At 43.0% G+C, this 10,735-nt stretch overlaps 1 protein-coding gene across 1 annotated transcript; it reads left to right on the forward strand.

The window, feature by feature from the left end:
• Positions 1 to 605: 605 nt before the first annotated feature.
• Positions 606 to 9,909, forward strand: LOC130180418 (cyclin-K-like). The gene is made up of 11 exons (XM_056393926.1): positions 606 to 614; positions 1,076 to 1,368; positions 1,826 to 1,907; positions 3,247 to 3,378; positions 4,782 to 4,887; positions 5,033 to 5,090; positions 6,011 to 6,180; positions 6,290 to 6,462; positions 6,565 to 6,595; positions 6,707 to 6,778; positions 8,813 to 9,909. The coding sequence occupies exons 1-11, from the start codon at positions 606 to 608 to the stop codon at positions 9,256 to 9,258; spliced, it is 1,572 nt and encodes a 523-aa protein (XP_056249901.1). The 3' UTR covers positions 9,259 to 9,909.
• The last annotated feature ends 826 nt before the right edge of the window (positions 9,910 to 10,735 follow it).

Here is a 10,735-nt window from a genome sequence, read left to right on the forward strand (position 1 = left end):
GAAATAATGTTGACATGTATCTTTTACAATCACACCCACTGACTAACTGATGGAGTTTCTGGCACTGTATAGCTCTCAATGGGCAGACAGCAGACAAAATAATCTGGACTCAAATCTCCACCAACAGATTTGTAGGCGAAAAAAATGAAATTCTTGTCTGAAGAAGTCTGTCACTAAAATGATAAATTTATCAATTTTAGAAGAAAATATGTATTTGTTCATTTTCTAGTTATTTGTGTTCTTTTTTTGTCAAATTTTTAATGTTATTAAGTATCAATTCAAGTATTGATGTGTTTGATTGTTTGTAAATTTTCCAATTATATAAATGGAAGTAGAATGAAAAAAGTCTTAGACTTGGTAATACTCAACCATACATTATACAGAATACCCAGCTGGAAAATGCACACATCGAAGCCAACCAGACCAATCAAACACATACTACTTCATTGTGGGAAGGACATTTAGAGAAATCCCTTTATTCATTCACTAGGAAGACGGACTACTTTTCATTGTCAGGTCTCTTAGAGAAAACTGACATCAATATGTTTTTAAAAGAAACTGATTTAGCTGAAACAACAAAGCCAACAAACAGGAAATATGTTGCCATGGATACAGTAAGTTAAGCTATGGGCTTCAACCTAAACCCTGTTTTTTTAGTCCATGTTTGTTTACATGTTGGAAAATCAAGTTCCTGTTTGTTATGTACCACTGGATATACTGACAATGATCACTGGCCCATTGACCGAGCAGATTTATAGATGTTTACCATGTTATTCAAGAAGAAGAAGAAGAAGAAGAAGAAGAAGACGACTGAACAACGCCTTCTACAGGCGTTATGCCACTTTTAAGGTGGGCCGGAAAATTTCCAAGAAGCCCGCTGTGGAAAAGAAGCCAGGTGCGGAAGGTGTGTGCTCCCTCAGCAGTCAGGATATTTACCTCGCTACACATCAGTGGAGTTTCTCTCGTCGACGTTTGTCTGTCGTTACTGTGTGAAAGCGACAGAGGTCAGCTTGAGGTCTTATGTTAGTCTGTGACATTAGCTAGCAGCATGTGTGCCTGGAGCAGCTGTTAGCAGGTTAAATGCTGCTTCCTTCATCACTCCCCATCAACAACATCCACTCCCAGTCTCAAGTCCTGCTGCTGGCGGGACAAGAGGGACCTGTCCACCCTGGACCTCATCAGACCCCACTTACACTGGGACAGGAAGGACCCGGCCATCCTGGACCACATCAAACCATGCTGGTACTGGGACAAGAAGGACTTGGCCCACACTCCTTCCCAGTCAGAGGGACTGGACCCTGCCACCGAGGCCCGGTACCGCAGAGAGGGGGCCCGGTTCATCTTTGATGTGGGCACACGGCTCGGGCTGTATCCTTCTGTGGAAAACACAATGGCTATTTTACCTTACAATACCTGTGTGACGGATTCTGGCTGCATCCGTAGAGCCACGCCCACCGTCTGCTTAACAAACACAGACCTGGTCAATGAAACCCACCTTCGCTGGGGCGGTTCATGTGATTGGCTTGTGTTCCGCTGCAGGCTGTGAGCTGCTCTGTGTGGCCCTCAAAACACCCAGAGGGACACATAAAGCCAGCCCATGTTTATTTGGCAGAGTGTGAGCAGTCACATGTAGTGAAGTTAGAGCATAGCAGCACAAGTAAAGACAAGGACCAACATTGTGTACAGCGAGGTGAGGGTGTTGAGTGAAGATGAATTACTGTAACTTGTGTGTGATGTTGGGTGGGTACAGATTGAGCTGATTAATAACTACTGTCTGCAGTGTGAAAACTTTGCTGTCAGTCTTCTTAACCCTCTGTGGCTTTAGGCACTATGACACACTGGCAACTGGGATCGTCTATTTCCACCGCTTCTACATGTTCCACTCCTTCAAGCAGTTCCCCAGATATGTAAGTATAAAGTTCTCTATCCAGTGAAATTATGAAACAGGCAGTTCTTTAAAACATCTCTTGCATGATGCTTGGGTTGTGTTTTATTTTGAAAACTCTGGGGTTGTTTTGTAGTCTGGATGGACAGAAACTGAGACCTTTGGAAACACCCACCTCGCTCCCTGATTGGCTCTCATCAGCCAGGACTCCCAGTTGTGAATACAACATGATAATGAATTAGAGTGTTACTGACCTTGTTGTCTTTGCCAGCAGCAGTTGTTCACTTACAGTCTGTATTTTACGGTTCTGCTACAACTGTCTTTGCTGTTCCTCGTTCAGAGTATTTTGTGTGTCCAATCAACTGCAGAGTAGACAATCTGCTTCCTGTTTACACTAGCTCGCACATGCACGGTGCACGTCATTGGTCATGTATGAATGTGTTTTCAGGTGTGTTAATATGAACGGAGATCGTTTTAATTAAAGCCCAACCAATTTATTGGTTGGCCGATTTTATCGGCCAATATTGGCCTATCGCAGATATAGTGTATCGGCACATATATTCTCGGATGCGCTTGTATGAATATTTTTATTAAGAAACAATAATGCAGTGGAAATGCTCAGGTCAAGTCAATTTAGAAAGGCTGCAGTGTATGTATATACCCAGTGAAGTTTACTGTTAGTTTTGATTTTAAAATGCTGTTGTAAAGTGTGGACGTAGCCTGAGCCACGACCCAAGCCCCATCCACCTGGACCCACCATCCAACCTGGCAGGATTTGGCTTGTCTGGGTGTTTACCTGAAATCTGCTATATTTTTATTGGATCATTCAGAAAACAGTCAGCCAATCAGAAGAGAGGCTCAGAGCGTCCTCTCTTCTGATTGGCTCGCTGACCTGTTGTTACTAGAGCTCCAGAGAGAAGCCTGAGAGAGGAGATGTAAAACTACATTGAGATGGTTCTTCTTATGGATCAACACTGGATGGATATGGGACCTTTAAGATGGTGGCACTGATGCTCCTGATGTGCATTCAGTGGGTCAATGTTTTAAACCAGGCAGCAACGGTTTTCCCCAGCCTTTGACTTTAGTAGTCGTAGACACTCATGATGAAAACCTAACAGAGCAGTGACTTGCTGCAGTAGCAACTAGTGCAAACGTTTATAAATGAGCACAGCAGTTACTTTGTGAGTCATGGTGAGTCCAGGCCGCCACCACCACCTCAAATGACTTCTCTCATGTTTCATGTCGTTACGCCCCACTCAGCATTGTCTATATGTAACTCAAACAGGCTGTCCAAATTTCATGTACAGTTCCTGTACAGTTTGAGAGAGATTTTGTTCCTGACCTGGTGCCTGTGTCTGCAGGTGACAGGAGGGTGCTGCCTCTTCCTCGCAGGCAAAGTGGAGGAAACTCCAAAGAAGTGCAAAGACATCATCAAAACGGCTCGCAGCCTGCTCAACGACACGCAGTTTGCACAGTTCGGAGATGATCCCAAGGTCTGTGCCGAGGAATCCTTTCATCAGGATACGATGTGTTGTTGAAAATGCTTCTATGATGGGAAATTGACAGGCGGACACAGAAGCTCTAAAAACGTTCAGCAGAATGCAGAAATTCATTGTCAGCCTTTCTGCTACAAGTAGAAGAAATTTACATGATATTAATATAATAAGAGTGACATCCTGGCACATTGAAACAGATTATTGAAGATTGGATCGAGGAAGGTCTTTTCTCCCCTGTGCTTTATCTTCTCTTAATTTTTATTTTATACATTTTAATTAATACATAAAAATGACTAAGAAATGATGCTCAAAATAGCATCATTTGGGGCGTCGAGTGGCGCAGTGGGTTGCACAGACATATGTAGAGGCTACAGGACGGACGGCCCTTTACTTCATGTCATTCCCCCTCTCTCTGTCTCCCCATTTCCTGTCTCTCTCTACTGTGCTATCATAAAGGCATAAAAAGCCCCCAAAAAATATAAAAAAAAAATAGCATCAGACTATGGAAATCATCGGCTGGCATGGTAAAATTAGGAAAGATGAAATTAAATTACCAGAAACACTTAGAAATGTAGCCACAAGCAGTGATACAACAGCAGGAAGCAGCATTTTCAGGCTTCACAAAGCTGAGCAAACTTCAGTTAGTTTAATTTTATTTAAAGAGTGAGGTTGGTTCATCGTCACAGAGCCCGCAGCATTTCCATAACTGTGGACTCAGTTCCACCATTTGTCCCCCCCTTTATCCGATGAGAAGGACACTGTGTGTGTGTATTCAGGAGCTGGCACAGGATGTGTCGAGTGGGTTTAGTCAGGATTTGTTCAAAGGCATCTTGAGTTATGAGCAATTATATGATAGGCCACACCCACTTTCACCAATTAATATGGCACTTCAGATTTTGGTTAATACTTGCCTCAAAAAACAAAAATACTTTGCACAAGTATTTAGTGAGGTAGGTGTGTAGGAACAGGACGAATGAATCTCCAATTAAAAGTAGTAGCAAGTTTGTGGTTTTTTTGAATTGCTTCATGCCCCCAGAGTATGTGCACCTTAACTTTCCTCTGGGTTTTGAGATACATTCCCGAACATGGAGTGTTGTGAAGTGGAAGCTTCGAGCAATGACCAAAACAGACGTCTTTCAAACTGAACATTTTACTTGCCAATATGTATATATAATTAAAAGCATTGAACATTGTCAAATTGATGAAGATGTTTTCTGAATTTGTTTGTTTTGTCTGCATGTCTTTTCTGAAGTTGCAGTGTGTTGAGCCCTCAGGGCCACCGTACACTTCTAACCTTAGACTTTTGACAGGCAGCCAGGATACTTTGGCTTTTAAAGCTTGGAGAGGGTTATCATGGCGTCTGTCACCATTTGTTCATAGAAGACTGGTGTTCGTTACAGGAGGAGGTGATGGTGTTGGAGCGCATCCTGCTGCAGACCATCAAGTTCGACCTGCAGGTGGAACATCCGTACCAGTTCCTGCTGCGCTATGCAAAGCAACTCAAAGGTAAATCTGGGGCAGTATTGATAGAAAGACTTCAGTGTTCATCTAAATCTATGTCAGGAGTGTTTGTACTAAGAGAATATAGTCTCCTCAGTGACACTGACAAAGCCATCTTCAGACTAAAGACAGTGTAGCTGATGTTTTTCAGGCGACAAGAACAAGGTGCAGAAGCTGGTTCAGATGGCCTGGACCTTTGTGAATGACAGGTGAGCTCAGGAGCCACTATTCCTGACTGAAATGGGAATTTTAAGGTCGACCACATTGATAGCATTTAATTTCCATGTTCAGTACTCTTCACCTTTTTCATTTTTAAAAAGTTGGTAATTTATTACAGAAATCCTGAAAAAAAAATTCACTATTCTTTTTTTTTTCTTCTTCAAAGAATTTTTTTTTTTTGTCAGCGTTTGCTTTTGTAATACTGATTTTGGCCACAAGAGGGTGAAGTGCACCACTACCCCAGTCTAAATCTGACTAAAAGCCTCCATGTTTCATTCTATGGGATTTTTAATTTCTCCTTGCTCACACAAGGTTGATGTAGTGTCTGGTAGCAAGTTATGTAACGTTGCTGTTCTGTCTTTTGGCTATAACTGTATTTTAATTAGTGCAGGTTTTCTGCCAGAAACACTTTAGGGAGTCAGAAACAGCTGTGATAAGGTGGAAGAGTTTCATCTGGGAAAATGGGTTTTGAGTCTCTGTTGGTTTATTTATTATATGCTGACTTAGTTAACTGTTCTTTTCAGTTTTGTCTTTGTTTTTATTTCTGATCTTTCCTCTAGAATGTCTTAAGGACACACTGCTCCCATGGACAGGAGCTAAAAGATGAAAAAAAAAAAATTATCCTGGCAAAAAAAAAAAAATGACTTGCCTTTCAGGGCTTCTGTAATTTGTTCACTGTTCATCCCTCATTCATACTTTTATTATTGTCACGATGGAAAAGCATTTTACACCACACAAAAAGCCCCCCACTAAAACATTAAAAAGATAAATGATCACAGGGCATCAGGAGAAGATAACAGCACCTCTTGCATGTCTCCTGCGAAGGCTGTGGAATGTAATATATGCCAGATGTTAGCAGGTTGACAGATGTGCACTAGGTAATAATAACAGCATTGTGTTCATCCCAAAGCCTTTGCACCATGGTGGCCCTGCAGTGGGAGCCTCAGATCATTGCGGTGGCCGTCATGTATCTAGCTGGACGTCTCTGTAAGTTCGACATCCAGGACTGGACGTCCAAACAGTCGTCCCGGCGCTGGTGGGAGCAGTTTGTCTATGATGTACCTGTGGAGGTGCTGGAGGGTAATGGAAATACTCTCTGACAATCTATTTATTTATTTATAGTATAATTGGTTTATAATCTTCAGTAAGTTTTCTCCTGTTTCTGCTCCTGCTCTTCTCCGTCTCTAAGATATCTGCCACCAGATCCTGGACTTGTATTCTCAGGCGAAGCAGCAGATGCCTGACGGAGGGATGGGAACAGGGGACAGCCTCCCACCACCTTCCATCCTGTCCTCCTCAGCCCTTCCACCAGCCAAGAAGGCCTCGCCTCAGACCAGCCCCAGACCACCTAGACCAGCTCAGGTACGTGAACTTACAGTGTTAGAGTGTGTTTGATCTCATTTCTGTGCCCTCAGCCAAGCATTGACGGACACTGACTGATATTTTTTCTTTTTTTTTTTTTAGCCCTCTCCCAAGGACGACAGCAAGGCCACAAGTAAGAACAAATCCTGTCTGGAGGACTGGAGGACACTGCACTTTAAGTTCATTCATCCATATACCATCAGTTTTTCATTGTTTTTCTCTGTCTTGTATTTTTGTTTTCCAGAGATCCCGAATCTAGAGCCTCCTCCACCACCTCCTCCACCCCCACCGCCTCCACCAGTCTCCATAAACCCTGGTCAGTGTCCTCTGCCCTGAACTCCATCAGCCAGCCTCACACTCTTAAAACACTGCCTTAAAGGACAAGTCCAGCCATTCTCTATATTTTGATTATTGTCCACAATAATCAAAATATATCATGTAAATTTCTCCTGTAAGCCAGAGGCCACAGTTAGAGAATGAGTGACTAACAGTAATCGTGCAGCACCGTTTGACACACCTATGGCACACACCTGCACCTGGAGACGGTGTTTCGCTCTCATGTCAAGAGCCGCTGTCGCTGTTCGCTCTGAGGTTTATTGGATTGTTAATTTATGTTATTGTTTATTATCAACAGGAAGAGTTTTTTTTTTTTTTTTTTACACTCGTTCCACCTGGATCTGACCTAGCTACAAGCTCTCACAGAGACCGGTGTACCGTGTGTACTGGACTAGACAGTTGAGATTTATTAGGCTGCATTATATTTCTTTATTCATTATAAATGAGGGTGATTTTAAATGTTGCTTACTGTTTATGGCCTACAGGCCGACTATTTACGAAATCAAGGTCTAGTTTCTACTCAGAAAATAACGCTTGCGAAGTGGCTGTGTCATGAGTGGACATACTGACAGATGTGCCAGCTGACAGTGACTTTCCTCATCACTAAACCATCAGCTTCCCCCTCGCTCAGGTCCTCAGAAGGTGACAAAGCCTCTTGAACATCGAATATTCGTCTGATTTTTCCTCTCTCCATTTCTTTCCGTTTCTTTTCAGTTTTTGCTGGTAGGATAAATCTGGTGCGTGGCGACTTCTCACTCACTCGCTTTTTCTCTCTCTTTTTCTCTCTCTCGCTCGCTCTCTCTCTCCTCTTGCTCTCTCTCCAGATCTGCATATAAAAATGTAGGCTTCATGTTAAATGAAAAAAATAGACAGTGAATAAAAATATATGTGCGAAAAGTGCGAAATGGAAACATTGTTATAATTCCTATGGCCACAGCTGGCCACAGCTGGCCACAGCTGGCCACAGCGGTCTATATGACCGCTTTGGTGGTCAGAGGAATAAATGCTCAATAATCTTGTCTTATTGAATTTAATACCTTCTAGGCTTCAGAAACCATCAAAAACATATATTTATGAAAAGTCATGGACTCAGGGACCTGTAGTTTTTATTTGAACAAAGTTATTTACATAATAAAAACTCAAACGGTCCGTCAGACCGTCTTGGCGGTTCTAGTGTTAATATACAATACCAGTTAACAACAGTTAATTGGCATTGTACATTAATAAAATATTAATGACTAGTACTTCAGGTGCCGATTAGCATGGGTAGCAACGTCTGGGCCTCACGTGTGCTGACAGGTCCAGGTGGTGCGTGACAAATCAACATTCATACCCGTCTGTCCTGTCATGCAGCTCCTGCAGTATCTACATTCTGCCTCAGTGCTGCTGAGCACTGACCACAGCTGCACCACCAGCCTCCTGTGGTTCTGTTTGGGGGCTCAGATCCACACAGACTCTTCACACTCCTCACACAGGGACAACTCTGAATCCATCACGTTAGACCTTATTTTATTGTGCGTCAGACACACGTTCATAGTCATCGTATTGACCAGAATCAGTGTCAGACAACTTTACTCCAAAGTCAGGAGGCTGTGATATGTAGCACAACAAGCTAACGAAGCAGTGTAAACATAACCTCCTTCTGAGCATGCTCAGTGGCCTCTGGCATACAGGAGCTCTTCTCCCGAGGCTGTGACAGTGACAGGCTGTTATCAGTGTGGGGAGCTGTTTCTGAATGAACACAGTGCCCGTATTCTACAGGATGATGGAACATGTCGCCCAGAGCAACAGTGGCTCATGGATGTGTTTTAACAAGAGCAACAAGAACTGATCTCCTCATATTAGCCTGGCGCACGTGTGTGTCAGTGTGTGTGTGTGTGTGTGTGTGTGTGTGTGTGTGTGTGTGTGTGTGTGTTTGTGTGTTTGTGTGTTTTATTGTATTTTAAGATGACAGCTGTTGGTCTCAGGTCATTTGTGTTTGTTTTGTCCACTGCATCTTTCTTTTCTCTCACAGATCATCAGCCTTTCTCCTCCTACCCACCAGCCCCAGATCTCCCCACTAATCCAGCCCCCCCACCTTTACCCCACTGCCCTCCCCCGCCACCTCCTCCACCCATGGACCTACCCGGCTCCAGCTCCCTGCTGTCTAGTGACGGCTACCAGAAGCTGCAGTCCATGATGAAGACAGAGGGCTCCTGTTATACCACTGTACCCCAGGCCTGTGTCCCACCGCTGGGCTACCACCAGCACCCCCCGGGCACCACGTCCTACCACACCCCCCCAGTCTCAGCCTACAGCTACCTGCTTGCACCTCCGCCACCCTCAGTCATGGGAATGACACCTAATTTGAGTAGTGGGTACCTGCCACCATCAACCGTCGGACACAATCAGCTCCCCCCTCCGCTTCCACCCGGGATGCCCCCTGTCAGTGGGCTGAGTCGGGGTACATGGATGAGATGAGAACCACCCAGACAGCAGAAAAGTTCAGATGACATGTTTTAAAATAGTTAATAATCTGAACATTATTACCTTTTCTGATAAAAGAAAACATTTCAGTGTTGTCATGGAGCAGGTAACAGGAGGAAAGAAGGTGCTGCTAAAAAATCTGTACTTTTACACAAATGTGAAACATTGATGTGGGTTTGACTTGACTTCACAGTGTTAACAGAGACATGGAGGATTGTCTTCCTTTAGCTCTCTTCTGTTTTGCACAACACATAATAAAGACACATGTGTTTTATCTTCAGCTCAGATCATGTCATGTCCAATTTGTTATTTTGCATTTTGTATTATATTTTTCAGTCTGGATATTGTTGGAGTTTTTAGCACTGCACACTGCAACTTTTTCTTTTTTTACATTGTTCAGCTTTATATTTAAAAACAATCCACAACAGTTTGACATCACAGAAATGCGTTTCCCTCATCACTTTTTCTTGAAGGGGTTTTGATGACATTTGTTGAATTGCTTTGTTTTTCTTATTTTTTATTTTTATTTTACCATTATCAGTTTGTATGTAAACGTGTTCACCCTTTAAAATGCTCTGGATTTGAACTTTTTTACTGTTAGAGTGTAATAAACCACTAAGAATAAAGAAGCGTGTGAATTCGGTTTATGATGTTGTTTTACATTATATAACAGTAACCGTTTCTGTCTGATGCAGCCCCACAGCCCCGTCAGAAGCAGCTGATCAGAAGCTTCCTTTATCTACTGAATGTGTTTGTTTCAACACTTTTAAACTGGAAGGTTCTAACAATAGTAACTATAGCATTGTGCAAAAGGTTTAGACACTAAAAGTGAAGTGATAATGTCATGAATAGTTTTATTTCTCAGTGAACTTCGTCCAAATTGCATGAAAGAGAAACTAGAATCACCTCCTCATGGTTGTATCCCTCCGCTGCTCAGACTAGTTTCAGGATACATCCCTGTTTATCCAGACTCATACAATATGAACCATTTGTGTGAAGTTTTGTCATAATTACTGTGTGAAGTCTTTAGTAATGGCTAAAAAGTGTTTTGTGAGGTCACCCTGACCTTGACCTTTGACCTTGAAAATCTAATTACTTCATTCTTCATTCCAAGTGAAAGTTCTCACCAAATTTGAAGAAATTCCGTAAAGGAAGTTCAAACATCGTACTTATGGATCAGGTAACGTTTGGTAGAAGGGTGCTTCAGTGCCTTGCTTCTCATACGGCACAGTGCCTGAGTTTCCTCTTGTGGGCAATCTGCTAACATGTATCAGAACTCCTGCGGCATCATGTCAACCACTTTGTTTGGGTCTCCAACTTCCTTGGGTGCAGTAGCATTGGCAGTGTGATCTTCAACAGCAGTGCTGGTGAAAGGATGTGGGAGTGGTTCCTCAGGTGATTGAAGCTCTTGGTCAAAATCAATCAGTGATACCCATGGCCATGGAGTCATATGACTGGAATCAGGGGCAGT

This window comes from Seriola aureovittata, chromosome 13 (assembly GCF_021018895.1).
Source record: "Seriola aureovittata isolate HTS-2021-v1 ecotype China chromosome 13, ASM2101889v1, whole genome shotgun sequence".
Taxonomy (NCBI): domain Eukaryota; kingdom Metazoa; phylum Chordata; class Actinopteri; order Carangiformes; family Carangidae; genus Seriola; species Seriola aureovittata.

Bases quoted from the DNA above. Each gene is read 5' to 3' on its own strand.
- LOC130180418 (XM_056393926.1), top strand. The intron at 3,379-4,781 runs GTCTGTGCCGAG...TGTTCGTTACAG, and splicing joins AGTTCGGAGATGATCCCAAG to GAGGAGGTGATGGTGTTGGA. The intron at 6,463-6,564 runs GTACGTGAACTT...TTTTTTTTTTAG, and splicing joins GACCACCTAGACCAGCTCAG to CCCTCTCCCAAGGACGACAG.